The sequence below is a fragment of the Rhinolophus ferrumequinum genome, chromosome 17, assembly GCF_004115265.2.
Source record: "Rhinolophus ferrumequinum isolate MPI-CBG mRhiFer1 chromosome 17, mRhiFer1_v1.p, whole genome shotgun sequence".
In the NCBI taxonomy this organism is placed as follows: Eukaryota; Metazoa; Chordata; class Mammalia; order Chiroptera; family Rhinolophidae; genus Rhinolophus; species Rhinolophus ferrumequinum.
Window position 1 is genome coordinate 49,085,062 of NC_046300.1, and position 27,103 is coordinate 49,112,164.

The 27,103-nt window shown below is 46.5% G+C and overlaps 1 protein-coding gene across 5 annotated transcripts in view; it reads left to right on the plus strand.

Moving 5' to 3' along the window:
- Window positions 1-27,103, plus strand: part of CACNA1D (calcium voltage-gated channel subunit alpha1 D) — a 315,463-nt gene that overhangs the window by 225,665 nt on the left and 62,695 nt on the right. For 4 of the 5 annotated variants that reach the window (XM_033132022.1, XM_033132024.1, XM_033132021.1 and 1 more), the window contains 16 exons: window positions 108-315; window positions 3,113-3,233; window positions 5,135-5,249; window positions 5,762-5,831; window positions 6,682-6,748; window positions 7,469-7,622; window positions 9,722-9,851; window positions 13,130-13,189; window positions 16,139-16,245; window positions 17,841-17,928; window positions 18,576-18,683; window positions 18,771-18,823; window positions 20,258-20,404; window positions 22,183-22,384; window positions 24,458-24,616; window positions 25,956-26,066. In XM_033132022.1, the coding sequence (XP_032987913.1) occupies window positions 108-315; window positions 3,113-3,233; window positions 5,135-5,249; window positions 5,762-5,831; window positions 6,682-6,748; window positions 7,469-7,622; window positions 9,722-9,851; window positions 13,130-13,189; window positions 16,139-16,245; window positions 17,841-17,928; window positions 18,576-18,683; window positions 18,771-18,823; window positions 20,258-20,404; window positions 22,183-22,384; window positions 24,458-24,616; window positions 25,956-26,066 (1,900 nt within the window). The remainder of the gene's footprint in view (window positions 1-107; window positions 316-3,112; window positions 3,234-5,134; window positions 5,250-5,761; window positions 5,832-6,681; window positions 6,749-7,468; window positions 7,623-9,721; window positions 9,852-13,129; window positions 13,190-16,138; window positions 16,246-17,840; window positions 17,929-18,575; window positions 18,684-18,770; window positions 18,824-20,257; window positions 20,405-22,182; window positions 22,385-24,457; window positions 24,617-25,955; window positions 26,067-27,103) is intronic. The other variant, XM_033132020.1, reaches the window with a different exon arrangement.

Here is a 27,103-nt window from a genome sequence, read left to right on the forward strand (position 1 = left end):
ATGTACATCTTGCTGCAGGTGTTTTCTGAAAGGAGGTGGTGATGCTCCGCGTCCTGGGCCAGGGGATGTTTTGCATCCTGGGCTCACACCTTCACCTTGACTTGTAGGCACTGGACGTCCCTGAGCAACTTAGTGGCATCTTTGTTAAACTCCATGAAGTCCATCGCTTCGCTGTTGCTTCTGCTTTTTCTCTTCATCATCATCTTTTCCTTGCTTGGGATGCAGCTGTTTGGTGGCAAGTTTAATTTTGACGAAACGCAGACCAAGCGGAGTACCTTTGACAATTTCCCTCAGGCGCTGCTCACAGTGTTCCAGGTGAGTCTCTCCCTGAGTGGCAGGTCACGAGACGCCTGCTGGTCTGTCCAAAACTCAGGAAGACAGAGTGAGTCCATTTTTATTACCGTGTTTCCCTGGAAATAAGACCTCACCGGAAAATAAGCCCTAGCGTGATTGTTCAGGAGGACAGCCCCTACACAGAAGCCCTAATGCATCTTTTGGAGCAAACCTTAATAGAAGACCCGGTCTTATTTTTGGGGAAACACAGTAGTAGCCTCTGTTCCAATACTGCTCTGATACATTTTGTGCCACTCAAGCCATTTGTTTTGCATCTCAATCCAGCTATGTGATGTAATGGAACGTTTCTGTAAGATCACTGGATTTACTACATAATAATTAACCAAAACTTTCTATTGGATTTTGGGAGGTTTCTGGGGTTTCTGTGAGGTAGGCTCTAAAATCCTTTTCTGGTTCTGTGCTAATTTTTGATCGCAGGCAAGTTTCCTAATCCTGGTGATAATGGATTTATGCAGAGAAGTAAATTCTCCAGCCCTAATGCTTCACTGTGTAGTCAGAGGAAGCAGGGTGATAAAAGGGTTGTGACAGCCTTCTGCCCCTTTGGTGTCCTGCCTCCTGTGGTGTGACAAGGACACAGAGACTCTGAGGGTGTCTGCGCTGTCTGTCGGGGCCTTTGTGGGCAGTGAGGCTGGGAAAGGAGTGACGGTGTGACAGGCACTCAGGGGGCTCGGCCCTCCGAGCAGCGGCCTGTCCCGCCCGCCTGGCTCCGAGCTGAGGTGTTCTAACCCCCTCTTCATCCTCCTGCGTTGTGAGCCGAAGCCCTTCCTTGGGCAGAGCCTGGCAGATAAATTTAAAAGACCCATCTGCCCTTGTCGCACTTCACATGTGTCGCTCTTCATATGACCTCCTGCTGGAGAGGCAGGAAGGACTGGTGGGAGGGCCGTGGGCGCCGAGGGCCCATGGTGGCTTTTATAGTGCTCAGCTCTGTGACCTTGGAAAGTCATTATCCTTTTCTGGAAAAAGAGAGAGAGAGAGAGAGAGAGAGAGAGAGAGAGAGAGAGAGAGAGAAAATGAATGGTCTCTAAGATTCTTTCCCACTTGGTCATTTTGAGGTGAATGGAATTTTTGTCCCTACGATAGGCTGCAGTTTTAATTTTTTGAATTATGTTTAATTTTGGGCCAGTGATTAGTCATTCGTTTTTCTGACTTCTTTCAGAGAAACCTGTGTGGTGGTGATGGTTTTTGTCATACGTGTATATGACACAAAATTCAAACATTACAAAAGGCTATAAAGTAAAACAGTCTCCCACCCAGCCACCCACCAATTCCCCCTTCTAGGAGGCAAACACCGTTAAATAGCTTTTTGTGTATTCTTTGAGATATATTTGCTCAGATATAAATCAACCTACCTCCCTAGCTACAGATGAATTTACACAGCTGGTAGCTCATTCTACATGCTGTTTTCCATCTTGCTTTTTTATCACTTAAAGTGTCCTTAAGAACCTTCCTTACTGGTCCATAAAAGGTTGCCTCCTCCTTTTCAATGCTGTATAAAGTCTGTGGTGTGGATGTGCCATAATTCATAGAGCCAGCCCCCTGCTGATGAATATTTCATTGTGTCTAGTCTTGCCTCGGTGGATGACCTTGAACATACACCATGGGGCACATGTGTGAGAGTAGATCTGTCGGATAAATTCCCTGAAGTGGAACTGCTTTAAAGGGTGTGCGTCCATTTTCTGATGCTGTTGCCCAAGTATTCTCCTTGAAGTTGTGTTAATTCATCCTCCAGGGGTAGTGTGTGGAGACTGCCCGTGGCCTCACTCCTTTTCACCACAGCAGGTGTTCAGACTTTTTGATCGTTGCCTATCTGGTAGGTGAAAATGGTATCTTGTTGTAGTTTTAATTCATGTTTCTTTTATCAGGAGTGAACCTGAATGTCTTTTCATGTGACCAAGAGCCACTTATAGTGCCTTTTCTGTGAATTACTTCATCATTTCAAATCATTTGCCCATTTTTTTCTGTTTGGTTGTGATCCGTAACAGTTTTAATTTTTATAGTATCTGGTCCAGATAGGAGATAAAGGAGCATGATCTCTCTCACTCTCACTCTCTGTCTCTGGAAGGTAGGGTATTTTTAAATTGCTGTTCATGTTCATCTGATTCTATTTCATGATGGACTGAGTATCATCAGTAGAGAAGATTATATATGAAATTTTAGGGCATTATTAGTATATACCCATGAGGTAATTTGTAAATTTACATAAGATATTTAGAATTCCCTTCTCTTCTAAAAATTCATAGGTATAATTCTCCATTTCCACAGTTGATTAACTATGTGGAATTCTAGGCAGCAGTTTAAAAGAGAATCTCCAGAGTATATTGTTGAGAGAAAAAAAGCAAATTGCAGAAAATTCATATAGTCTGATACCTTTTATGTCTAATGAAATCAGAGAGACACCAACTGCCTGTTTTCTCTGCATGTGTATGTATGTGTTTAAATCCACAAAGGTCCTAGAGAGAGACACACCAACAGTATGCTCTCTGGGGAGGGGACTCAAACTGGGCTGGGGGGGTCATCCAAGAGCACGTAAGTCTTATATGTAACGTTACTTTATTTTCACTAGAAGAACTAACTCATCTATTTGTGTAATTAAAAATAATGTTTTGAAAACGCTATGGGATAACAGATGGATTTGTTAAATGCAAACTGGACTGTGAAAGGCAGCTCAAACCAGATTTAGGAGCCGCCAAGGAGCGCTGGGAGAACAATCGGGGAGCGTTTGTCCACCTGCGAGCTGATCCGAGTTTTGGCTTCGTAGATTCTGACCGGTGAAGACTGGAATGCTGTGATGTATGATGGCATCATGGCATATGGGGGCCCGTCCTCTTCAGGAATGATCGTCTGCATCTACTTCATCATCCTCTTCATCTGTGGTAACTGTATCCTTGAAGCTGGCCAAGGCTTTGTTCTTATCATTGTCTTGATAAGGAAGTGAATGTCCTTACCTTGTTTTGTGTGCTCTCCTTCACTGTTGCTAGGGACAGCATAGGACAGGCAGAGCCCCAGTTGGGCTTTGAGGGACGAGAGCAGGCTGAGGGGAGGGAGCCTGCAGCAAGACATGGGCTGCCTGGTCACCCAGCTTGGTTTCACATCTCCTGTACGCATCCCATGGGAGAGCTTAGGGCAAAGCCAGGTGGTTCTTCGTGCCATCATCCTTGGGATGGGAAGGGATGGGAGGTTAGGGGCACATTTATGTCTTCTTAAAAGCCTTCATAACCAATGGGGACCCATCTTCAGTGGATTGACCTAAGCTCCCCTGAACCTAATTTTGCTTTGCTGATCTGTACATCTTTGAAGGTCAGATATCCATGGGCTAGTTGTAGCATGCTGTGTAACTTCTTTCCAACTCGTTTATTCCTTTTCCCTGTCAAGAGGTATTCTGTAATCCTAGACTTTTGAAAATTCAGATCTCTCTTTACCTCTATCGGAGCCTTCGTGAGCCCATAACCTTTGGTTGTGTCTGATTTATCTCTGTCTTCCCTGCCTAGCACAAGACCTGGCATACGGAGGCCCTCAATAAATGTTTGGTGGAAGAACAATTGTACAAACATCTGAATACCACCTCAAGCTCACTGAGGCTCTGTTTAAAAAATAGTCTAGCACATCAAAGGCGTTTTGAAAGTCTTAATGTAATTCACTCACGTCCTGTCCTCTTTAAATACTTGAATAGCTTAGTCAAGTGTGAAATCCCCTGGAAGCTATCTCATCATCAGTCTCTCGTTAGGTTATGTTTGTTTACATGTTCAGCAACCCACCTGAGATTTCATACTGCACAGGGCATGTGAGACAATGGTGTGCCTCTCCTGTCTCGGGTCCCGGGGCTCCCACAGTCGTGCATACAGATGGCTGTGCATCAGCCCGAGAGAGGCGTTAGAGAAGGAAGCCATCTTGACTTCCTGCCCATTGATTCCTGTGCTTCTCAAAAATGTATTTAACGGTCAGCGAATAAGAAACAGGCGTCTTCTGATTTGGGAACCTCGTTTTGAATTTTTTTCAATCCATGGAAACCACACACACAACATTATAGTAAAAGACAAAAACCTAATAACTTGTTCAATCACCTAACTTCTTACGATTTGAAAAAGTAAAATTGAACCACAGTCATCAAAGATTTAGCCACAGTGGGACTATTCAAAAGAATAGTCTGGCACCATTTGGCAGTAAGTCAGGCATGCTGTAGTCAGCCAGTGTGAATGAATGAATGAGGTATCTACACACTCTGAAGGCCGCTTCAGACTCTTGTGCCATGGAGTCATCATTTGAATAATGTGTAGCCTTTACAGGGGTCCATTTTGGCAAGCATGCCCCAAATATATGTTTTATGGGTATGTATGTTTTAAAAGAAAGAAAACAATATGCATAAAGCAAAATGAAAAATGCATAAAAGCACCATGTTTATGTTATAGATTGTTTTATGGAATGTGTATCATAGCTATAGATACCTAGATGTGTAGAGACACACGTACACACATGCACGCACAGTACACACATATGCACATACGTGAAGGAAATGTTGGCATTTGTAGGTTTTCATGGATTTTAGTGAATCTTAATTTTGCTTCTTTCCAGATTGTCTTCTCCAGGTTTCTAGTTAAAAAACCAACCAAACAAACAAACAAAAAACAGGGCTCTTGTCCTCTGGCTTTACCAAGTGAATATAGCACTAGGGGACAGTCACCGGTTATCAGCCTCCCAGAACACAGAGGGACGTGACGTTGCTATTGTTGACAATATGTAGTTGCATTAGAAAGGTGTTGTACCCTTAAATTGTTCAAATTAGATATCCTACTGAATGTCTTCTTGGCCATCGCTGTAGACAATTTGGCTGATGCTGAAAGTTTGAATACTGCTCAGAAAGAGGAAGCCGAAGAAAAGGAAAGGAAAAAGATTGCCAGGTAACCCCATTTGCACAGAGGTGTTTGCTCAGGGGGCTGCCTGGGGCGCCAGCTGCAGGTGAGGCCTGGCGGAGCCACTCAGACTCCACAGTAGCTGCGCCCCCATGTTGCTGCTTTGTGGTGATTGTGGGTGGCCACGTGGGGCTGACCAACAGGAATGGAATCTGGGGCAGAACCCAGGCCTTTGGCTCTCATTCCCTCAGAGCTGAGAGTGGGAGTCACACGTTCCCATGCTTAAAGAATCACTGTGGTTAATTTTGGCATCATAAAATAAATGATGCATTCAATGCTGATTAGCTCTTGAATAAGCCTTTTAATAAGATGATCCATGAAACGAATCCAGTGCCCTGAATGAACGGGAGGCCCTGAATATGGGTTGTGCTATGTTCTTGCTGTTGGGGTTGTTTCCAATTAAATTCTGTCCTTCATCGGGCCACTGTTGATTCAGAATCTGGATTGGATTAGTGTTTTTATTAGTGTTGGTTTCTTGTGTTCTGTTCTCTCCTCTGTAGAAAAGAAAGCCTGGAAAATAAAAAGAACAACAAACCGGAAGTCAATCAGATAGCCAACAGTGACAACAAGGTATATGTTCTGAAACACCCCTTTTTGTATCAAAATGCTTCTGTTAATACCACCATAAATGTACCGTTTACACAAGGAAAGTGTCCTGTGTGATGTTTTGGTGTGTGAGGATGGCACACCATTATAGATTCTGGTTTCCCAGGGAATTCGGAGTGAATTTAGGCATTTAGCTGGTGGCAAGCCCATATTTTACCAGAGAACCAGTATATTTAATATTTGACGGTTTTGACCACTTATATTTTCTTTGTTGGACTTGTGTGGTCAGATCTGATTTGTGTTAGTATCTTCTCAGTGGGGATCAAAATCAAGGTTTGTTAACAGACGTGTGTCCCCAGAGGGGTCTCAGGATTGGGGCTGTGTGCTCAGGGCTGTACTGTCAAACTTCATCCCATGTTTGTAGATCCCATGTAGGACAGCTCTGGGTTTTTCACTCTTTTCTTCACTGAGTCAGTAAATACTTTTTGCACAGTTATTGTGTGTCCGATACTGGGGATCAGGAATGAACGAGACCAACAAGGTCCCTACCTGCATGGGGCTCACTGTCTAGTCGGGAGGCCGGAATCTTCACTGCAGTTATACAGGGAGTGTGACAGTGCTAGGACAGGAAGAGGTATGGATGGTGCTAGCTAACCGTGGCTCTGTTGAAGTTACACCAGTTTTCTCCTCATCTGCCCTCAGACCTGAGGTCTCCAGCAGAAACATCATCGGAGCTTCTGCTGCCCCTACACATGCACTCACATACAGCACCCCCTTTGTAGAGAACGTCTCTGTCCTGTGCTGACGGGCAGGGTCGAGTCTTCCCTGTGGCCCCCTGATGTGCCCTCCTCCCAAGACCTCTCTGTCATCCTAGGTTACAATTGATGACTACCGAGAAGAGGATGAGGATAAGGACCCCTACCCACCTTGTGATGTGCCAGGTATGGTGGTGGAGCCCAGAGACAGACTTTCTGCTTATGAGTGCTTGGGCTTTGCAACCACTCTGTGATCAGCGGCTGAGTCTGGCTGGCTGGCCCAGCTGGGGCACACGCTGGGCTACTGAGATCAAGGCCATGGGTCCAGTGTCCTTGGGGGCTGCTTGCCTCTGTGTTTTCTCTCGGTCACAGGCAGCTTGCATAACCCAAATTCCAGGTGGTGAGGAGAGAAAGTGTAGGTGAATCAGGACAAGCCCCACCTTTGCTAGGGAATCTCTCTAGGAGGTGACCAGTTCTTACTAGTCTCCTGACACTTTCACATTTGACCAGGTGCTTTGAATGGCAGATGTGGGAGGGACTGTGGGCTTAGAGGAACATGGGAGACTGATCGTGTATGATGTGAAGTCCCACACAGTGTTCAGGCTGAAGCTGAGCAAGGAGGTTACTGGTATGGCAGTGAGAAGCCCACTGCTGCCACCTTTGACCTGTGCTCAGATCTTCAACTGCTGGGACTTCATTCCACAACTGTACACGTTCACCAAACAGCCCAGCTTCCCAACCCCCTGCCTCTCCACACACCCTCCGTCTGTGTTCTGAAGGGTTTTGATTAATGTAAGCTGATAGAGGTCATTCAAGTTTGATAAATTTTCATGTGAAATTGAGACGAATTTAAACCCAAATGCAGTCTTTGTTTCATGCCTATTAAAGAAAGTGCCTCGTTTAAAGTAGGTGAAGAGGAAGAGGAACAGGAGGAGGAGGAAGATGAACCTGAGGTTCCCGCTGGCCCCCGTCCTCGCAGGATCTCCGAGTTGAACATGAAAGAGAAAATCGTCCCCATTCCTGAAGGGAGCGCTTTCTTCATTCTTAGCAAGACCAACCCGTAAATACCCGCTTTCTAGCCACTTCTCCGCTGCAGCTCTTTGTGACCCTCCAGGTTGCTTGAGGGTACCTGGGGCTAGAGTGAGGGAAGGTGACTCCGAGCCCCTCCTGCACCGGAGCGCCAGAGGCTCCCAAGTGCCCCCGACCTCTCCCCTGCTTCAGCCTTGCCCTTGTCGTCCATCCGTTCATCATTTCCTAGCCTGTAGGAGTGAGGCTAGGTGCTGGGTGGAGTGCCAGTCCAGATTCTCTTCACCCTTAACCCCTGCACTGGGGTCAGCAGTGGTGACATAACTGCTGCTTGGTCGGAGTTCACGACTCTGGTATCCCGTGGGTTGTCACCTGTGAGGTGTTTTCTATCCAGAGGATCCTTCTTTCCTGAGTGGGCCTTACGTTAAGATGCTTAGGAGGGCGTGGGAATTTTGCGGCCAGCTTCTGTACAGCGTCTTTATCCTGAGGTCTCATTTAGTTGATCAGTTTTCCCTATTGAGTTTTATGGCGAGAAATAGTTTTGCTCAATGATATCTCACAGGTTGAGCTCTTCAGTTCAGCTCCATGATGTCCTGCTGAAAATAGAATTTCTCCTGTTAAAATGATAGGTGCTCACCAGGAGCGTGGTGATTACTCACAAGTGCTGTAAGAGGAAGACACTTATTTACTAGCTGGTTTCTAGGTTTTAAATCATCTGGGATTGAGTGAAATGCCAGAGGGAATAAATGACTCCTGGAAGGGTTTCTAGGCTTACAGAAGTAGTTCTTGGCTGGCAGAGAAGAGCTCTGTATAATTCACAGGCCCCAGGGAGACAGAGGTGGGAGGCAAGTCATGCTGCAGTCCTTAGAGATTTAAAGATTGGAGGGTGGTTTTTACAGCTCATCAGGATTGAGAGTTTGGTTGTCCCTTTAAAAAATAGTTATTCAACCGCTGATGTTCCTGATACCTATAGTCACATATATGGAAGGAATGGATTGATTCCCCTCCCCCAACGCACACACACAAAGCTGTGAGCTCTCCTGCCCTCACAGTCCTCGAAGGCCCTCCCCAGACTCAGTTGCTTAGAGCTTTGAGAGGGCACAACCCAGCCTTAAGCAGCCCCGAAATGGAGGATTTGAAGTAAGGGGTCACCTTCCTATAAAGTTGACTCCACTTTTGAAAGTGAAAAAAATCTTTTCCAAGGAAAACCTGCATGTGTTCTGTACCCTCCACCCCACCCCCCAAATCTTTACACTCTAAAGTCGAATATTGAGGTTGAGGGTAGCAGACACGAACTAGCCCCCGGGACGTCGGGGACAGCAGGAGAGGCTCTGATGGCCCACTGAGCCGTCATGAGGGCCGGGACAGGGGGAGCTGGGCGTGTGCTGCCCTGCCTGGCTTCCCAGGATTACAGGACTCTGTGACGGCCCTGCCACATGGTGCAGTAAGAGCCTTATGAAATTCTTGCATGGCAGTGTAACTCTCTTCACTCTCTCGCAGGCGTGCTCGTTGTGGATCAGCTCCCCACAACCCCCACCCCGCCCCGCCCCAAATAGCACTTGAGACAGAATCTCCACATAACAGGAGATTCGCCAAGCCTTACTTGCTGCAGTCATATTTTAATACAGCCCAACTGCAGTACAAGAAAGGGGTAGCTCTCATTCTTTGTGAGCATCTACGACCAGCTTTGGCCCAACCTTCCTTCTAGGCAGGAAAAGTAAGCGCTAGGCTTCATTCTATAGTGGGAAAACGTCATAGTCACACCTCCATGGGAACCCTGCCTCTGGTCCTTGCTAGCTGTGTCATCTTAAGAGAGTTTTTTCACATCCTTCAGCCTCAGTTTCCTCACCTTTAGGAGGATCATCCCCACATTTAAAGACTCAGTGAATGGTCTGACGTGGTCCACCCACACAGAGCTGTTGCGCCGAGGGCCCTCGGGGTGTGCAGTCCGACGGTTTCGGGGGGCTAATGGTCAGGTGGTTCTGGTTTGCTGGGTGGGGGCATGGGTGGCACAGCCGATAGCTGTCCTCTGTCTGACCTGTCACCGCTGAGTAGCTCCAGCGTGCTGAAGGGGCTGGCCCGTCTGCGCAGGCCCTGCCTGGGGCTGTGTCCATGTAGTGGCTTTTCCCACAGGATCCGCGTGGGCTGCCACAAGCTCATCAACCACCACATCTTCACCAACCTCATCCTCGTCTTCATCATGCTGAGCAGTGCCTCCCTCGCAGCCGAGGACCCCATCCGCAGCCACTCCTTCCGGAACACTGTAAGCCCCTGAGCAAGGACGAGAGGGTGGGGCTCCCTCTCGGGTCACACTGGCCTCCGCTGTCATCCAGGCAGGGCCTACATAGGCCCAACATGTTAAAGCTAGAGTAGGCCACTCCTTCACCTGTCAGCATTTTATGTTTCAGGTCTGTGCGTACCAGAGGTGTTTTATTTTATCGGGACAACCTTTATTGAATCATATATTTCCAACTTCATTTTAAATAGTCTGCAGTAACTTATAGTGTATTCAGGGACCTCTCCATTCTTTGCTGCCAACATTTTGGTCCCTCTTTTCTCCTTGGTCAAATTAACATCCACACCTGTTTTGAGATTTCTGCCTAGTGGGAAGCATCCAGCAGGAGAGAAAGTAAAATTGAATCCAGGTATGTCACATGCCCAGTTCTTATTTAGGGTTGGAGGGGAAGACATATCTTACCTGGATGTAATTCACAAAGCTACTTGGCTCCATTACTGAGGAGAAATACAAGTTGGGGAGATGGTGAGATGTGAGGTTGAGTGGTTCAGTGGAAAGGAAGAACTATGTTTCGGTATTGCAGGAGATGGTTTTATGAAGAAAACAAGTAGAGGGTTACGTTTTCTATTTTTAATCGGTTTCATATCTTAGGCATATCACCTTTGCACTGAATCTGTGGTGGACAGAAACGATACCTGGATTAGCTCTGGCCTAAGCAGACGTAGACTATTGCCTCTCTGGCCTTGACAGTGTAGTGAGTTTCAGATGATAACTTAGAAACCCTCCCAGGAGAGGGAGGCCCGCAAATGTGTGAGGCCAACAGGCGACGCTGCCTTGCCTGGTTGGCCCCTCTCTCTGTACGTGAGATTTTCAGAGATGTGAGGAGTAAGACAAATCACTAGATCAGTGCCCCAGGATTTGGGTTGTGATAGCCGGGCCTCGTGCTATGTCTTTCTATTTCCAGTCTCTTTCAAGTTGCTAAGTTGAAGCTTAGCAAACCCAACCTATCAATCAGATTGATAAAACACACACTCTCACGTGAAGATAAAAAGAACTTTCCCTCAAGGCACATGTTGGTGTTGATGTAAAGATGAAGGGCCTGAGCCTGTCTTTATACTCACAGATTAGGGTGTTTGTTAGAGGTTCGGAGGCTGTGTCTGTCTAAACGTTCAAATGGAACAAAGACCGGGGTGTCATTGAGTTCCATCATAAAAATGAGACACAAGGGAAAAAGCTACATGGTAGACTAGGTCAGGAGCTAGTCTAGAACACCGACTGACAGTTAATTTATACTGGGGCTTCCTGTTCTTATTTTTTATTGTAATTACTTCCTCATGAGTTTATTTCCCTGCTGCTTTTCCCAAGAATGTTATTGTTGTTTTTAAATATGTGTATTGTTTTTACAATACTACAGTTGTTGTTTTTTTAAATTGTGGTAAGAACACCTAACGTGAGATCTACCCTCTTAACAAATTTTTAAGTGTATAACACAGTATTCGTAACGATAGGTACCATGTTGTACGGCAGATCTCCAGAACTTATTTATCTGGTGTGACTGAAACTTTATATCCCTTGAACTCCCATTGCCCGGCCTCCATTCCCCTTCACGTCTATGGGTTCGACTACATGTCACTGGAATAATGCAGTTGTTCTTTTGCATTTTGCTTTTTTTTTTCTTTAATCTTAGCTGAGTTATTAGTGAAAAACAGCATGGAGGCTGAATGAGGGAAAAAACAACTTGAATCTAAGAGCTTGGACCCCCAGCCCAGGTTGAGTTGTTGGCTTGTGGGCAGCAGTGTCCTTCTTGGCCACCCAGGTACTTTCAACAGTACCTGTCCTGCTGTGACCATGGAGGAAATAAGGACGGGCAGAGGCCTGTAGTGTACTGGAAATACCTTGCATTGCCTGGCCAGAAACACAGAAAGGTTCAGCAAAATTTATAAATCCAAAAATGGAAGCAGTTTGGATAACTAATACCTTCTGAAGAGGGAACGTCAGCTGAGAAGAGCTGGCCTTTGAAGCAGAGCTCCTCACCTTGGACTAGAGCAGTGAAGGACCCCTGGGGTGGGCGCCACACTTAAACGGCAAGGCCCGTGGCTCCTGCCGAGCTCCTTGCTCAGCAGTGCCATGACTGGCTCTGTGACCTGAGCAGGTGCTTGCTACGTGCTTCCCAGCATCTCCTCATCAGCTAATGAAAGGAGTCGGTCCAGTGGTCGCCACTGTCCCTTCTGCTCTGATTTCTTCAGTTCTTTCAATCTATAAAGCATCTCCTCATCAGCTAATGAAAGGAGTCGGTCCGGTGGTCGCCACTGTCCCTTCTGCTCTGATTTCTTCAGTTCTTTCAATCTATAAAGCACAGTTGTAATGACAATAAGCAGCCGAGATGGCTTCTTCTACTGGCAGTCTCGGCTGCCATCTTTGTGGTTGAGGGTCCTTGTCAGCAGCCGTAGTTCAGTGGTGATCAGACTCCTTGCTCCTGGTCCTCCTGCCTCTATGGCTCTGAGAAGAGGCAGAGACCCCAGAGGGGGTGAGCAGGACTCAGTTGGAGAGTAGACGGTATTTTCAGGAATACACACAAAGTAGCCTGATCTGATAATTCAAAGGCCAGGTGAGTCTGTTCTTTGAGTGGGCCCAGTGAGGTTAAAAAAAAAAAAGAAAGAAACAAAAACACAGAGTTGGGAGTGAGCGGTGTTAGATACAGAGCAAGATGATAAGTGAAACTCTTCTTTAAGGACTTATCCAGCCCCACACATTAGTGGGGCAAAGGTGTTTACTCCCTGATTACATGGGCTAGAATTAGAGGGGACATGTGAAAGCTTCTGGCCCCGTTTAATGGCACTTACGTCATTATTTATAATCCTCCACCACTCTGAAGTTCAGCTGGATGGCAACATATTTCATTCAGCCAAAAATGCAGTTAAAAATTCAAAATGAGTGTAAGACTCTAATTTATCTGATGCCACAAGTAATTTGTCAGTGTGGTGCTCTGATGAGAAAAGGTTATCAATAAAGCACTTTCAGAAATGAGTCTCTGTCCAAGACATGAGACTGGAAAGAGTCAGCATGAGTGGTTAAAGCAGGTAAGTATTTCCAAGTGCTCTTTGTTGATCATAAAGATGAGCTGTCATTGGATCAGGTGGTGCATTTATGAGCATCTCTGCACTTACCTCCAGGGTGGCAAGTGTATCCCGGGAGAATGGGTCTCTGACTGCATGGGGGGTGGGGGGGTGGTGGTTCAACCCATGGGCGTGTGGCTTTGGAGCTTGTCCAGATGCCTTTTCTCATTTCATTGTTGTACCTTTCAGATACTGGGTTACTTTGACTATGCTTTCACAGCCATCTTTACTGTTGAAATCCTGTTAAAGGTAATGGCTTTTTCATTGATCCTCACATACTCTAAAGCAGCTGTAGCAATAATAGTTGCAATTCTTTGTTTGCGTTCCAGATGCTAGGTTATGCAGATTATGTCTTCACTGCTGTTTTTGCATTTGAGATCGGTTTGAAGGTAACAGGTTCCACAGCGGTGTGTTTAAGGGGCCTGCTCCTGCATGTAACGCACAGCAAAGCAGCGTGAAGTGCTTTTGATGATTTTTTTGTCTTCTGTGATCAAGCTTACACTTTTTTCTTTTTTAAACCAAAGGATTTTTTTCTGAGACTGTTCAACTTGTTTTTCTGTTTCTTTTTAACCTTTGATGCATGTAGGAGCTACTTTGGCTTCATAATAGTGATTGGAAATTGTTTTGCTCTTTTTTATATATCCTCTGAAATATGTCAACTGATAACAGATACATCACTGTGTGAACTTTCTTCCACCCTTCCTGACATCAAAGTCAGGGGGAAAGCATTTATCCTATGAAGGGAATGTATCTCTTCTCATTTCTTTGACTAAATTATGTTTCAGGAGCCTAAAATGGTAGCACACTATTTTCTTGCAACAGGAATTTCAAGATAATTTGGATCTGTTTGTGCTAAAATATTTTATATCCATTTTACTGGGTGGGCTTACATTTACACAAACAAAAAGAACACCCTTTAGACAGGGCATCCTAAATGTATTGCCCGTGCTTGAGCTCACAGGGACCATCGCTGCCTGCGGTTTGTGTACTGATGATGAAGTTAAAGGCCACTCTGGGGTGAGCTCATTCCTTATGTACCCAGAGGTCTGGAGACCAACAGCAGAAACCAAGAACCCCCAGACTTGCTAAGTGGTGTGGGTTATTGTCATACTGGACACAATCCCTGTGACAACTGTCAGAGCCACCATCTCCTAGTGGGGAGATCAGCTGGGAAATGAGGACTTTCCACCATCATTTTCTTTAAACCATTTTGAGTTTTTTATGTGTGCATCTCAAGGAAAAAAACGTATTTTATGTTAGGCTACTGTGTAACTTGGGCTCTTTACAAAATCTTCTATAAAATGAAACCTCAGTTACCATTGCTAGGGAATGGGGTATTTATTTTCTTTCAATGACGATGATGATGATGAGGATAACGACGATGTAATGAAAACATGAGCATAACACCAACTAACCAACCAACCTCTGTGTAAACATTTGTTCAAAATCTTCTAAAAATTTGAGTTCATTTTCCTGCCTTGAAGCCAGTGAATTTGATTGACAGTTCTGTCCTACGTCAGATCTGTGCCGGGTAGTGAGCAGATTCTAACAATGGTCTCCATGGTGAGGCGCACAGATGCAGAAGGCACTGGGCGTGGGGGGCAAGGACAGACACCCAGCCTCTGCTTGATCCCGAGCTGGTTTTCGTAATTTTCCTTCTCTTCCTCAAACTGAATGGAGAAATGTTCTACTTAATCTGTTCAGCTGGTTAATTGAGGTTTTGTTTTACTTTCCACGTTTTGGTTGTTGAATATACCCTGTTTCCCTGAAAATAAGACCTAGCCAGACAATCAGCTCTAATACGTCTTTTGGAGCAAAAGTTAATATAAGACCTGGTCTTATATTGTATTGTATTGTATTATATTATACTATACCCAGTATTATATTATATTATACCCAGTATTATATTATGTTATATTATATTATATTATATAAAACCCGGTCTTATATTATAGTAAAATAAGACTGGGTCTTATATTAATTTTTGCTTCAAAGGACGCATTAGAGCTGATTGTCTGGCTAGGTCTTATTTTTGGGCAAACATGGTAGTTACTTTCAGGCTTTGGGGCAAACAAGATACAGGTTTATTTAAAAGAAAAAAAATTATTGCTTTTCAATTTCTGTATATTCAGTGACTTAAATCTTCCAAGTCCTTCTTCATTTTGAAAGTATTTTAGAAAGTGGAAAATAAGCTAAAACAAGAGGATTCAGGAAAAGGAGATTCGCCAAGAAGCATGGGACATTTGAAATGGTGGTTCCTCGTGGCCCTGGGAAGATTTGGAAGGCTTTTTGGTTATTTGGTACATGTGAAATTGCCAGTTTTGTAGGTCATAAAAGGTTGAGTATTGGCAATTTCATATGATCTAATTTTATTAGTTCCCCATTCTGCCTTTCCTCTCCTATTCTTATCTGAGCCTTCCTCCACTTTTTTTTTTTTTTTTTTTTTTTAATGTTAACAGTGAATTCTGTGTATTTTGCTGTTTTCCCTCTGGGGAAATTCCCCACTAAACTCCTTTCCCATCATCAGTGGGAAACTCACTGGGGCACCCACAGAGTGGGCTCTGGGTACACATGGATGGCACTAGAGAGCAGTGAGACTGACCCAGGCGAGACAGACGCAAGGGACAGCTTCCCAGCCACACCTCGCCTGCACTAGAGTAACTGGACTTGGAGGAGTTCTTTAAAGTGAATGTATCGCTAAGGACCATCAGGAGCAGTAAGGAGCCTACCTAGGAAAATGCCGTTTAGACAGAGCTGTGAGCACTGAGCTCCATCACTTTTTCTAGCCCCTGGATTGGGACAATGCAGGCTCTCCTGGGGTCTCAGAGGGGCCAGAGCCAGCATTTTTAGGGGAAGCTAAGTTGTCTGGGCAACAGTTTCTGCCTGACGAGGATGGTCCATGTGGACTCTCTCCTGAGACAGGCTCTGTGGACATGCCAACAATGTATTCATGCTTGCAATTTGTTGTCGCTGTACTAAAGACTGAATTGTTCTCTTCTTTTTAAATGTGCCCCAAATCAGCTGCCCTTTATCAATTTTTGAGAAAATTATGCAGTTGCTCAGCCCTGTTGGTTGACATTTCTGGTTTCCTAACACACTTGTTAATAGTCATACTTTCCTCAAGATTTTGTAAAGAGCCTAGGTTTCTTTTCTTCTGGAGAGAAATCACAGTAAATTCACCCATGATTCTGCTTATAGATGACGACTTTTGGAGCTTTCCTCCACAAAGGGGCCTTCTGCCGGAACTACTTCAATCTGCTGGATATGCTGGTTGTTGGGGTGTCTCTGGTGTCATTTGGGATCCAGTAAGTCTACTGGGGTATGGGTGTGTGTACACACAGGACTGTTGGGCAGGATGGTTTACATGAGGAATTTTACATAATTCATAAAGGCTAGACATCATTTAATGATTACATTTAGTTAATGTGGAAAAGCTTCATTTATGCCCATGCCAGAAAGCACTGGGATAATTAATGTGTTCTTGTGTTTCTCTTTCTTTTCTTGCCCGTTACTAGGTTGGGCTTATTACTTTCTGTGATATTTGCTTTCAACAGAGGGTGAAAGAAGCCAGATTCTAGTACTGCTTCCCCCAGGGGCTGGTCTCAGGGCCTTGAGGGCCTCCTCTCCTAGGGCCTCAGTTCCCCATCAGTACAGGAGCGGGTAGGAACAGGTGGCCTCTTGGGGCCCTTCCAGCTTAGACAGTGGAGGCTTCCCTTGATCACCAGGATATACCAGCTCTATGACCCCTTTCTTTGGGCCTTTACATCTTTCATTTGGAAGGGAGCTTAGACTACATGTCATGGCCTTAGATCCTTTCCATGGCACTTAGGGATTTCTGGTGGGGAATAGCTCAGGCTGCACACTGCCTGCCTGCTGTACCCAGGGGTCTGAGGCTCCAGTGGGAGCATCCAGGGGTGGCCTTGCTTTCCCGCTGACTTACAAGTACCACTGCTCAGGTGCTGGCCATCAGAACCCCCATAGAAAAGCATGCACGCACACGTCTGCACTAAAGGTGAATGGAGAAGCTCTGTCTCCCTCCGAAGACCAAAGACTGCTGCGTGTAACAGCCCCCTGTGGTAGCGGTCCTCTTCCTCTCCCACCACCGCCTGGGGGCGAGGGGGAAGCCATGTAGCGGCAGCTTAGAAGGACATTCCCACCAGTATCTTTGCAACTCCTATAAACTCCAAGCTGTGCCTGCCCTCTGCAGCTGCAGCCCTTTCCCACTGTTTCCAAGCCTGTGCTCCGGCCACACCCAACTACCTGCTGTGCTAAATGAGCTGCACTCTCATCTAGGACCTGCCTACTTACTGCTCCCTGGGCCTGCAGCCCCTTCCCCGTTGTCTAGCTAACTCCCACTCCCCCCAGACTCAGCTGGATATCACTTCCCTGGGGGTCCTTCCCAGGATCCCCATGGTGGTGCTCCCCCAGGTGCGTCACCTCTCTTGTCATACCTGCCACACAGGGTTGTGATTGCCCACCAAACAGTGGACTTGTTGAAGGCCAGAGAAGCCCAGTGCCAAAGCACTGCAGCAGGGCTCCAAATTTAGAAAACAAAGCCAAACAAATGAAACCGAAGCCTAAAAGCCAAGTCTACCTAGTGTATACATCAAGTGAAAAGAACAAAGTCGATTCCTAAATCTCGTCTCTGCCATGGTTAGCTGTGCACCTAAGTCGGCCTCAGTGAGTGCCGGTAGGCCTGGCTGAGGAGGTGCATGGGTGTGGCCTGGACAGGGAAGACCCATGAGTCTGTGCATCATGGGGAGAGGTTAGCTCAGCTCACATGGGTCCCACCACGTTGCATAGTGGCAATAAAGGGAGAGCCAAATGAAATAATCTCCAGAGTATTTTATCCAAGTGTAATACACTCTGCTTTCTTTCCTCCCTCTGCTCTTTTCCTTAGATCCAGTGCCATCTCTGTTGTGAAGATTCTGAGGGTCTTAAGGGTCCTGAGGCCGCTTAGGGCAATCAACAGAGCGAAAGGACTTAAGGTTTGGGCTTCTCTCCTCCAGGCTGCGCTTGCTTTGCTGTGGTTCACTGTAATTACTGACTTTTCTGGGCCAGAGCTAGGCTGATGTCCGACGGATTTTAAAGTGGGGCATATGTTTGAAAAAGACATTTCTACCTCTTTTCTATGTATCTACTTCTGCCAAATGCTGATAGCATTTTTAACTATTATCGTTTTCTTTATTTTTGTTCATTTATTTTCTTTAATGTGATTACTATTCATTTATTACTTTTTTTCATTATTAATAGTGTTTACTTTAGTCTTTAAATCTATTTTCATGCAGGTTATGTAAAAGGCGAGAGGGTTTGCATTTTCCTAAATCCTGTTATGGGATGGGAGGCCCTGTACGCCTGTGTACCAGGCAGTGCTGCATTCTGTGGCATTTCTTCTAACTAAACTAACTGCTTGGAGGAAACTAAGGAAGGGCCCACTTGCAGGGTACCCCTCCCAGGCAGCCGTGATATACTAAGGATAACACCCTGCACATAAGTACCTGAAAAACAAAGTACCACAAAGTTGGAAAATCATATCGAAATGAAGAAAATCTTGGTTTGTATTAGCTCTCTCTGTGGCTAAGACAGCAAAGGCAAGTAATAACCCTCCATCCTCTCCCTGCTACCCTCTCCCCAGCACGTCGTCCAGTGCGTCTTTGTGGCCATCCGGACAATTGGCAACATCATGATCGTCACCACCCTTCTCCAGTTCATGTTTGCCTGCATCGGGGTCCAGCTGTTCAAGGTACAGGGACGCGCCTTGGAGCACGAGGCCCAGCGGAGCTCTTCCGGGGGAAGCCTGCATTTGACAGTCTGTCTGTTTTGTACCCAGGGCAAGTTCTATCGCTGCACAGATGAAGCCAAAAGTAACCCTGAAGAATGCAGGTGAGTGTCCTGAACACAGGAGTGGGCAGTTTGGAAGAACAAATAGAAGACTTCAAGGATTTATTGGGGCTGGCATCTCAGAAGCCTCAGACCACAAGAGGCTCATGTGCTCAACTCATGGCTGGAGAGATTGAGGGTATTTGTTCTGCTTTCATTGGAGGGGAAATTCATATAACAGAAGATGAACCATTTTAAACTATACAATTCAGTAGCATTTAATACGGTCATGGGGTGGGGGCAAGACCCACCTCTATCGAGTTCTAAAGCTTTTCATCACCCCCAAAGAATAGATACATGATTTTTGATGTTTGGGATAGCAGCTGTAAATGGGAGGGGAAAAAAACCACTAAATCCTAAAATAACAAATATGAAATGCCCCAGAAAGCTCACCCTATAGCCATGGGATGATTTTTCCCCAAACCAGAACTCGAACCTCAGCTCTCAAGCGTTCAGGTGCTAGCTCCCCTCTTCTGACAGGTTTTTCAGGCTGCTTCTCTCCTCTGGCTCCCGTCACCCACATTTTGGCCATGTTTCCATTCACAAGAATGGGCAGAGGAGAGAGAAGGTGGGGAATACTTATGCCTCTTATCCCAAGCTGTCCAGAAGAATGCAAAGGCAGACCCGGAGCCATGGCCTGCAGTTCTAAGACTGCAGAAGTCCGTGTTTCCCCATCCGTTTGAGATGCCACTGAGGTCTGGCTGCTGGCGCCGGCGCTGCTTATGTGCATTTGGGGTTTCTTTTCAGCAAAAGGTGTGGTCATAGAGCACATTGCATAGAGCTGCAAGGTGACTGTGGCTCTGCACCTCCAGGGCAGCATGCAGGTGGGCTGTGGGGTAGAGGGCGCCCCCTGGAGTTGAGAAGCACAGTAGCAGCGTGAAAATACCTCCTCTGCCATCTTTAAGCCTCTGCTTCCTCATCTGTGAAATAAAGACATGGGGCACCTTCCAAAAATAAAATTCTATGAGAAGTATTATGTGCCAGAAATTACAGAATTCTCTGGAAAGAAAACTAGGAATATTGTTAGTATAAAGGGAAGGAATTTGATTAAAACTAAAGTGCAGATAAGAGGACACCTTGGCTTATTTCCCAGAACTTACAGAATTCTCCGCGGCCAAAGTGTTTGATTCTTCAATGTATACTTTGAGCCCATTGTATATGAAGGATGTTTATTATTTGGTATTTTCATTTGCTATCAGGCATATGCCGGGTGTCTGCTTAGTTGTTCTGGAGAATACTCATTACGCTGTAGTTGCTCAATGGTTATTTGAACTGGAGAGTAGATTAAATGCAGGACAAGAAAAAGAGAAACACCGACTATGCAGTGCTCAGATCTGTGACCTGGCTGAGCGTGACTGTGCCTAGAGGTGTGGGATGGGGCAGCCATGGCTGATGTCACGTCAAGCCATGATGACTCACATTTCTTTTCCTCTCTAGGGGGCTTTTCATTCTCTACAAGGATGGGGATGTTGATAACCCTGTAGTCCGGGAGAGGATCTGGCAAAATAGCGATTTCAACTTTGACAATGTCCTTTCTGCTATGATGGCGCTTTTCACGGTCTCCACTTTTGAAGGCTGGCCTGAGTAAGTATAGAGGGCGGACGGCTTCAGGGAGGCTCCTCCTTGCTTTGGGACACTGGAGGCTGAGCCATCTCTTCTGGAGTGAGTCCTGCTTTATTTCTCCACTGAGTCAGGCTTTTCCTAAGGCGTTTAAACTTGGGGCCACTTATCAATCACTTCTTGGCCCACAGGACTCCTCTGTCTGATTAGGCAAATGATTAACCTCTGTGGCCAGCTGACAGGACTCTCGGATTTGGGAAGGAGGGATGGCATAGATCCCAGGGGGTTCTGAGGTGCTCCTGGGGAGCATCTCTGAATGGGAACAGGGAGTCCTCAGAGCCATTTGTCGTGCCAACTCCCATTGGTAGCCACGTCAGTAAAGCTGCCATTACATTAAAGAGGGTCTTGACAGTGTCCCAAACCATCCATCCACCCACCCATCCATCCATCCATCCATCCATCCATCCATCCACTCATTCCTAGTACTAATATGTTCCAGGCACGATGGCTGTTATTGTGCCATGTCTTTCACTGACACACACACTTGCTCATTGATAAAGTGTGCTTTCGATACCCGCTCCCAGCAACATGCTATGTTAGGCACTGTGAAGAAACAGTTATCTCAACATACTTCCTCTGTCCAGAGCCCAAATCTAATTAGCGTGTCAGGTAGTGAAACCAGAGGGGAGGGTCTGGCGTGTCAGAGATGGGCAGAATAGGATCCTGGCTTGAATTTTGATGGGTAAAGTGAGAAAAACGGAAAGAAGGAAGGAGGTAGAATACACAAGAAGGGTCTGTTGTATTTTTGCTATTCTCTGGTGCTGCACCACCTTTAGCTCCTGCCACCAGAGCACTTATACGTAGATCGGGTCCAGCATGTCGAGTTCCCGTGCCCAGAGGATCTGTAAAAGGTGGATAGGATGGCCTTCTCAGGCAGGCAGAACCCTCTGGAAGCATGGGAGAGTCGTAGCTCTTTACAGGAGTTCCTGTTGGGTAAAAGATGGTTGGGTGGGGCTTGTTCATTATGGAATTGGTTCTGGCGGGGAAAGAGGCATCCTTCACTCTACAGAAGTTTTGAGTCTCAGGTTTTGAACACTGTACATTAGCAAATCAGGGTGGCAGCTGAGGGGAAATGAACAAACTTGGGGTTTGGGGCTCAGAGGAGCCGGCCTCAGCTCCTGGCTCTGGCCCTGAGCAGGGTGACCTTGGGCACTTAGATCCCTCTCTGAGGATGACAGTGATGTCTGCCTTTCCAGATGGATGTGAACGTGTGTAGCACAGTGCATGCAGGGGGTGGGTGCCTTGGACGTGACGAATCTGCCTCAGAATGAGGGTGAATTTTACTTGGGGGTTTTACAGTAATTTCTCCTCTTCCTGTTGAGTTTTGCTGGGCATATATTTAATTTCAGTGCATATTTCAATTTGGAGAAGCTCTCTGAGTTCTTTGGAAATCCCTGCTTGCTTGCTGTTGTCTTTGTTGTTGTGTATACAGTTTTCAGTTCTGCCAGTGTCTAACATGAGATGTTCTTCCTCTTTTCTGTTTGTTGAGTATTTGTGAAATCTTTTGCTTCTTCAGTTGTCAAAACATCAATCAACATAGATATCCCAGTTGCTCCCTACATACGTTCTGGGCTGCCTCTAGCCCTGCTATGTCCAGGGGCCTTGGCTGGGGCTCCAGTGAGAGATCTGATAGTTAGTGCCCACTAACTATTCAGAAGAGGGACATGCCGGGAAGGCAGTGAGGCTGGGCGGCCCGGGCTGAGAGGGATGGGCAGTGCTCACTTGGTACTTCTGCTCTCCAGGTTGCTGTACAAAGCCATCGACTCAAACGGAGAGAACGTCGGCCCCATCTACAACTACCGCGTGGAGATCTCCATCTTTTTCATCATCTACATCATCATCGTCGCTTTCTTCATGATGAATATCTTTGTGGGTTTCGTCATTGTCACCTTCCAGGAGCAGGGAGAGAAAGAGTATAAGAACTGTGAGCTGGACAAAAATCAGGTTAAAGTCACACACTGTTTGGGCTTCCATCCCTCAAGCAGGAGAGGAATGGCTTCTCTTTTGATGGCTTCCCCATGTGGAGAAGGGCGACACCTGTGTCTGGCCCTGGGGCTCAGGCCCTGTTCAGAGCATACCTGTGGCCAATTTGAGTCATCGCTGTTGAAAGTTAGGTTCCAAGATACAGATTTGACTTTGTCATGGTGGAACCCACCCCCAGACCTGTGGGTGAGAAGTCAGAGAGGTGCTTGGGCCGCCTTCTGTGGTCATGACCCATGACAACTCAGAGTCTTGTAGAGTGGTGTGCCCAAGGGCCAGAGGGCACCCAGTGAGGCTCCCAGAGTTCCTAATGACAGATGTTCTTTTATCTCCTCAACCTCAGCACTCTTGACATTTCAGCCTGGGTAATTCTGTGGTGTTTTGTAGGATGTTTAGCAGCATCCCTGGCCTCTTCTCACTAGATTCCAGTAGCACTCCCCTTACCCACCCACCCCAACTCGCTTTTGGTGACAACCAAAAGCATCTCCAGTCACTGCCAAATGTCCCCTGGTTGAGGACTGCTGACTTAGGAGGAAGTACGCTGTCACACCACAGGGAAAGTCACTAACTTTAAACGTGGGACTAAGATTCCACTGGCATCATTCTCTCTTTATCTAGCATCTTGTTTCATCCAGTCTGATAGAAGCTGGGGCTTTGGTTCTATTGTGTGATGATGCGAGGGAACCAGGAGACCTGCGTCTGGCCCTGTCCTACCTGCACCAGCTGTGGCTGTGGGTGTGTCCCCGCTCCTGTCTGGGCTTGTTCCCTTGTCTCTAAATTGAGGGCATTAAGGAGTTGCTTCTAGAGGTCCCTTTCAGCCCTAAAAGATTGTGAGATCGAGATTCTGCTGTGGGAGTTTCCCCCAGGGCCTCTATCGGTAGCATCTGTTTGATGATGAGTGAGCAAGAGTCATCTGCCAGCCTGGGCTTCCTGGGGGAAGTGGCTGTGGTGAGGCAGTCTGTCTTGGGCTGCAGCCATACACTTGTGGGGGAAATGAAAGCAGTCCTGGCTTGGTTTGTTAGGAAGACGCTGCTTTGAGTTCTCAGGGAATCCCTTCAGATTCCACCAGTGACAGTCAGAGGGAGGCCTGGCCCAGCTCTTCACCCCTACCAAGGAAGAAGAGTTAGGACCCAGGCGAGCCAGGCAGCATCAGAGCTTAACTTGGGTCTCTACCTGAGGTACAGAAAAGGTTCAGAACAGAGGTCCCTGTGGTCTGTGTGTGAGGTCACAGCTAGACAGAGAAAACCTGTCTGAAGTCAGAACCCAGAGTCCGGGCAGAAGAATGGGTGTAGGTCTGGGCCTAAGAGCAAGCAGGACTTGATGCTGAGCTCTCAGGGCGGGAGGCTCCCTCGGGGCTTCTTGCAAAGGGTGGAACAGTCTCAGCTCCAGATTAAATGGGAAGGACAGTGCTCTGGCTATCATTACCGACCCAGAGGTCACAGAACACAACAAGCTCCCGAGTCTCAAAAGCTCCCAGATGGACACAGAGCTAGCTAACCATTAGACACTTAGAGTTGACACTCTCTCGCTGCTGAGAGGTGTCTTGAGAGGGTCCATCCTGCAGCAGTCACGGGGCTCCAATCTTGGGCAGTGGACACAGCCCCCCTGGTTCTTGAGGATTTCTGTGCCTCTCATGACATGGTTTCCTTTCCTGGAGGACGGCATGGGTAGTACAGATATAGTCCACCAGCATAGAGGGAAGGCAGGAAGAAGACTTGGGGCAAGGCCTCCTGACTCTGCTTGTGGACTGTGGGAACTCAGGCGTGCAGTGCACAGCTCTGGACTCAGTTTTGCAAGGAGTAAAAGAGGGGATCGGCTTACCCCCCAGGTTGCAGTGAGGGTCAGAAGAGGTGATGGAGCTAGGGCCCCTTTGTCCATGATGCAGAGTGGTGTCCATGGGGGTCGTCCAGTAGTTTTCCCGCGAGTCCTGGTTCCTCCCAGCAGGTGCTGTGTTGGCTCTTTCAGGGCAGGTGAGAACTGCATCCTTCTTCTGTAGACGTGCTCAGGACCCCTCGTTGCTCTTTTCTGCCGTTGCAGCGTCAGTGTGTTGAATACGCCTTGAAAGCACGTCCTTTGCGGAGATACATCCCCAAAAACCCCTACCAGTACAAGTTCTGGTACGTGGTGAACTCCTCGCCTTTCGAATACATGATGTTTGTCCTCATCATGCTCAACACACTCTGCTTGGCCATGCAGGTAAAAACGGAGACAAGTGGACAGGGGGATCATGGCTAGGCCTTCTCTACAGTCCCAGGCCCCACATTCTGAGGCTGGCGGGCCACCCTTCCCAAGAGGATGGGATTGATTTTCTTATGAGTCTGAGCTGTAGTTTGGCCAGTGTCCCATTCTTGGCTAACAGCTGTCATGGTAGGAGTTTAAGATCACTCTTTTGATTAACAGATTGTCTGTACACTGTGACCATAGGTAACATTTTCATAGAGCCTACGCATGGTATTCAATTCTGTAAACCTCCACTGTGGGCCTTCTGTGGCCAGTGAGTGGTTGAGGACCAAAGCTCTGTCTGTGTAGAGTTGGACAGACAGAGGTTTCAATCCTGACTTTACTCCTTAGCAGCTGGCGACCTTGGGAAAGTTATTTAAATCCCCTGAGCCTTCTTTCTTTATGGATAAAATGGGAAATCTCTCATGTCTACCTCAGAAAGAAAGTTTATGCTGGATAATTCATGTCAGGCACTTTCTTCTAGGCCTGTCCCAGAGTAAACACCCAATGTTGAAAACCAACATGAAAGTCACATTCCTGTTCTCAGGGAGCTCTCAGTATGGCAGTGGGGAATCTTCCAGTTCATGGAGGACTGAGTCTGACCTGCATGACAGCTATTCCTTGTTCACGCTGGAGGCAAGGAGTGTAACTCACTTCAGTTGGCCAAGTTGGATTACAGTGTATTAACAGTGTTAATGGTATTTATAACGCAATATAATGTAACATAATTAACAGTATTAACAGCGAGCCTTTCCAGCAATTATGTTATCGAGTTGCACTAAGACAAAAAGCAAAGATCAAGGACTAGGTTCAGTTTTCACAAGAACTTTAAGAACTTGAGCAAATCAAACCAACTCCCAGTGCTGTCTGGAAAATGGGTCTAAAGACAGCCCAGGATACATGTTCTGGCACTTTCCTTAAATTTAAGAATTCTTTATGCATGGGAAAGACCGTACGCTGATGTAGAGAAAAGGGTGAAGTCAAGGTCATGCTGCCTGTAATTGAACATAGAACTAAATGGCATACAGTTCGTCCCTAACCAAATCCTACCTTTGTGCATAGACATTTGGGTGGGTTCTGCATTGTGCCTGGGCCAAGGCCCTGCTGGAAGAAGGGGTGGGTTCCTTTTATCCTGAGCAGAGGAAATGGATGTCTTTCCCCTTCATCATCCAGTCACCCTCGTCTTGTCAAGGCCTTATGACCTCGTAGTGCTGGATGGTGGGGGTTGCACTGTGCCCGAGTAAGGGGTGGACCTGCAGGGAGTAGAGGGCCTGGAATGGGCCTCTGAGAACGGCGCGTCTGTCTCCGTCCACAGCACTACGAGCAGTCCAAGATGTTTAACGATGCCATGGACATTCTGAACATGGTCTTCACTGGGGTCTTCACCGTCGAGATGGTGTTGAAAGTCATCGCGTTTAAACCTAAGGTGAGTTGCTGAATCCACTTTTCAAAGGCTGTTGCTGAATCTCCCCAGAGAAGCACCCGCTTCCTGTCAGTCTTGTGTTATTGAATTATGCTGAATTGTTCTGGCCGCTAACTGGGTTATCACCTGAGAACATTAAAATCTGATTAGGGCATCTATGTACATATGGGAAAAGAAATCTTCAAAAACAAAACCTCATAAAAACAATTCTGAGAAAAAGAAGAAGGGAGGAGAGAATCGGGAATTTGTAGAATGGAGATTGTTTTGAAACCTGGTTTTCTGTTTCGATCATGCTGTCTCAGGGAAATTTGCTTATTACTTGAGCATTAGAGAAATTGTTCTAACATAACGCATCAGAAAGAACTTGGCCCTCGTTTTATGTTTAGATTTCCAGAATGAAGACACTGGTTTTATTTGTTATTGGTCTGCAGCATTCTTTTCCCACCTTTTGTGGAAAGTTCAACCCGCTGCAGACCTCTCGTAGCCGTACCAGTTTTTAAATTTAATTTAGAAAAATTTCACTTTAGGGCAAAACAAGACAGGAAATGCATTCAACTCTGTTGGACTACTCAGCGTATTGTGTCTCCTTCGGAAGGGAGGGAGTCCATTTCCACAATTGTCAATGTCTGTAGTGTAAGACGCAGAGAGTAGAGTGTTGAAGAGCACACACGGTTCTGGGTTCAGATTCCCCACTCTTCTCTAGCTAATCAAGCAAGTGCTTAATTGCTCTGTGCCTCAATTTCCTCATCCATAAAATGAGGACTGTAATAGTCCAATAGGGTACTTGCGAGGAGGACGAATCACTATATGTGCCATGCTTAAACGAGTGCCTGGCAAGGACTACCATGCTATAGATGTGTCAGTTCTGTTACTATGACCACGACCCCCGCCCCCACCGCCATCTTCAACTAACGATGTTCCCTTGTTCTGAAACCCTAGACAGAGGAAATTCTGGCTGAGCTGTGGGACATTTGACCCTTAGTTTCTTCTCCAGTTGCTAGTTCTTCTGCAGCAACTATCAGAGTTAGAGAATCACAGAG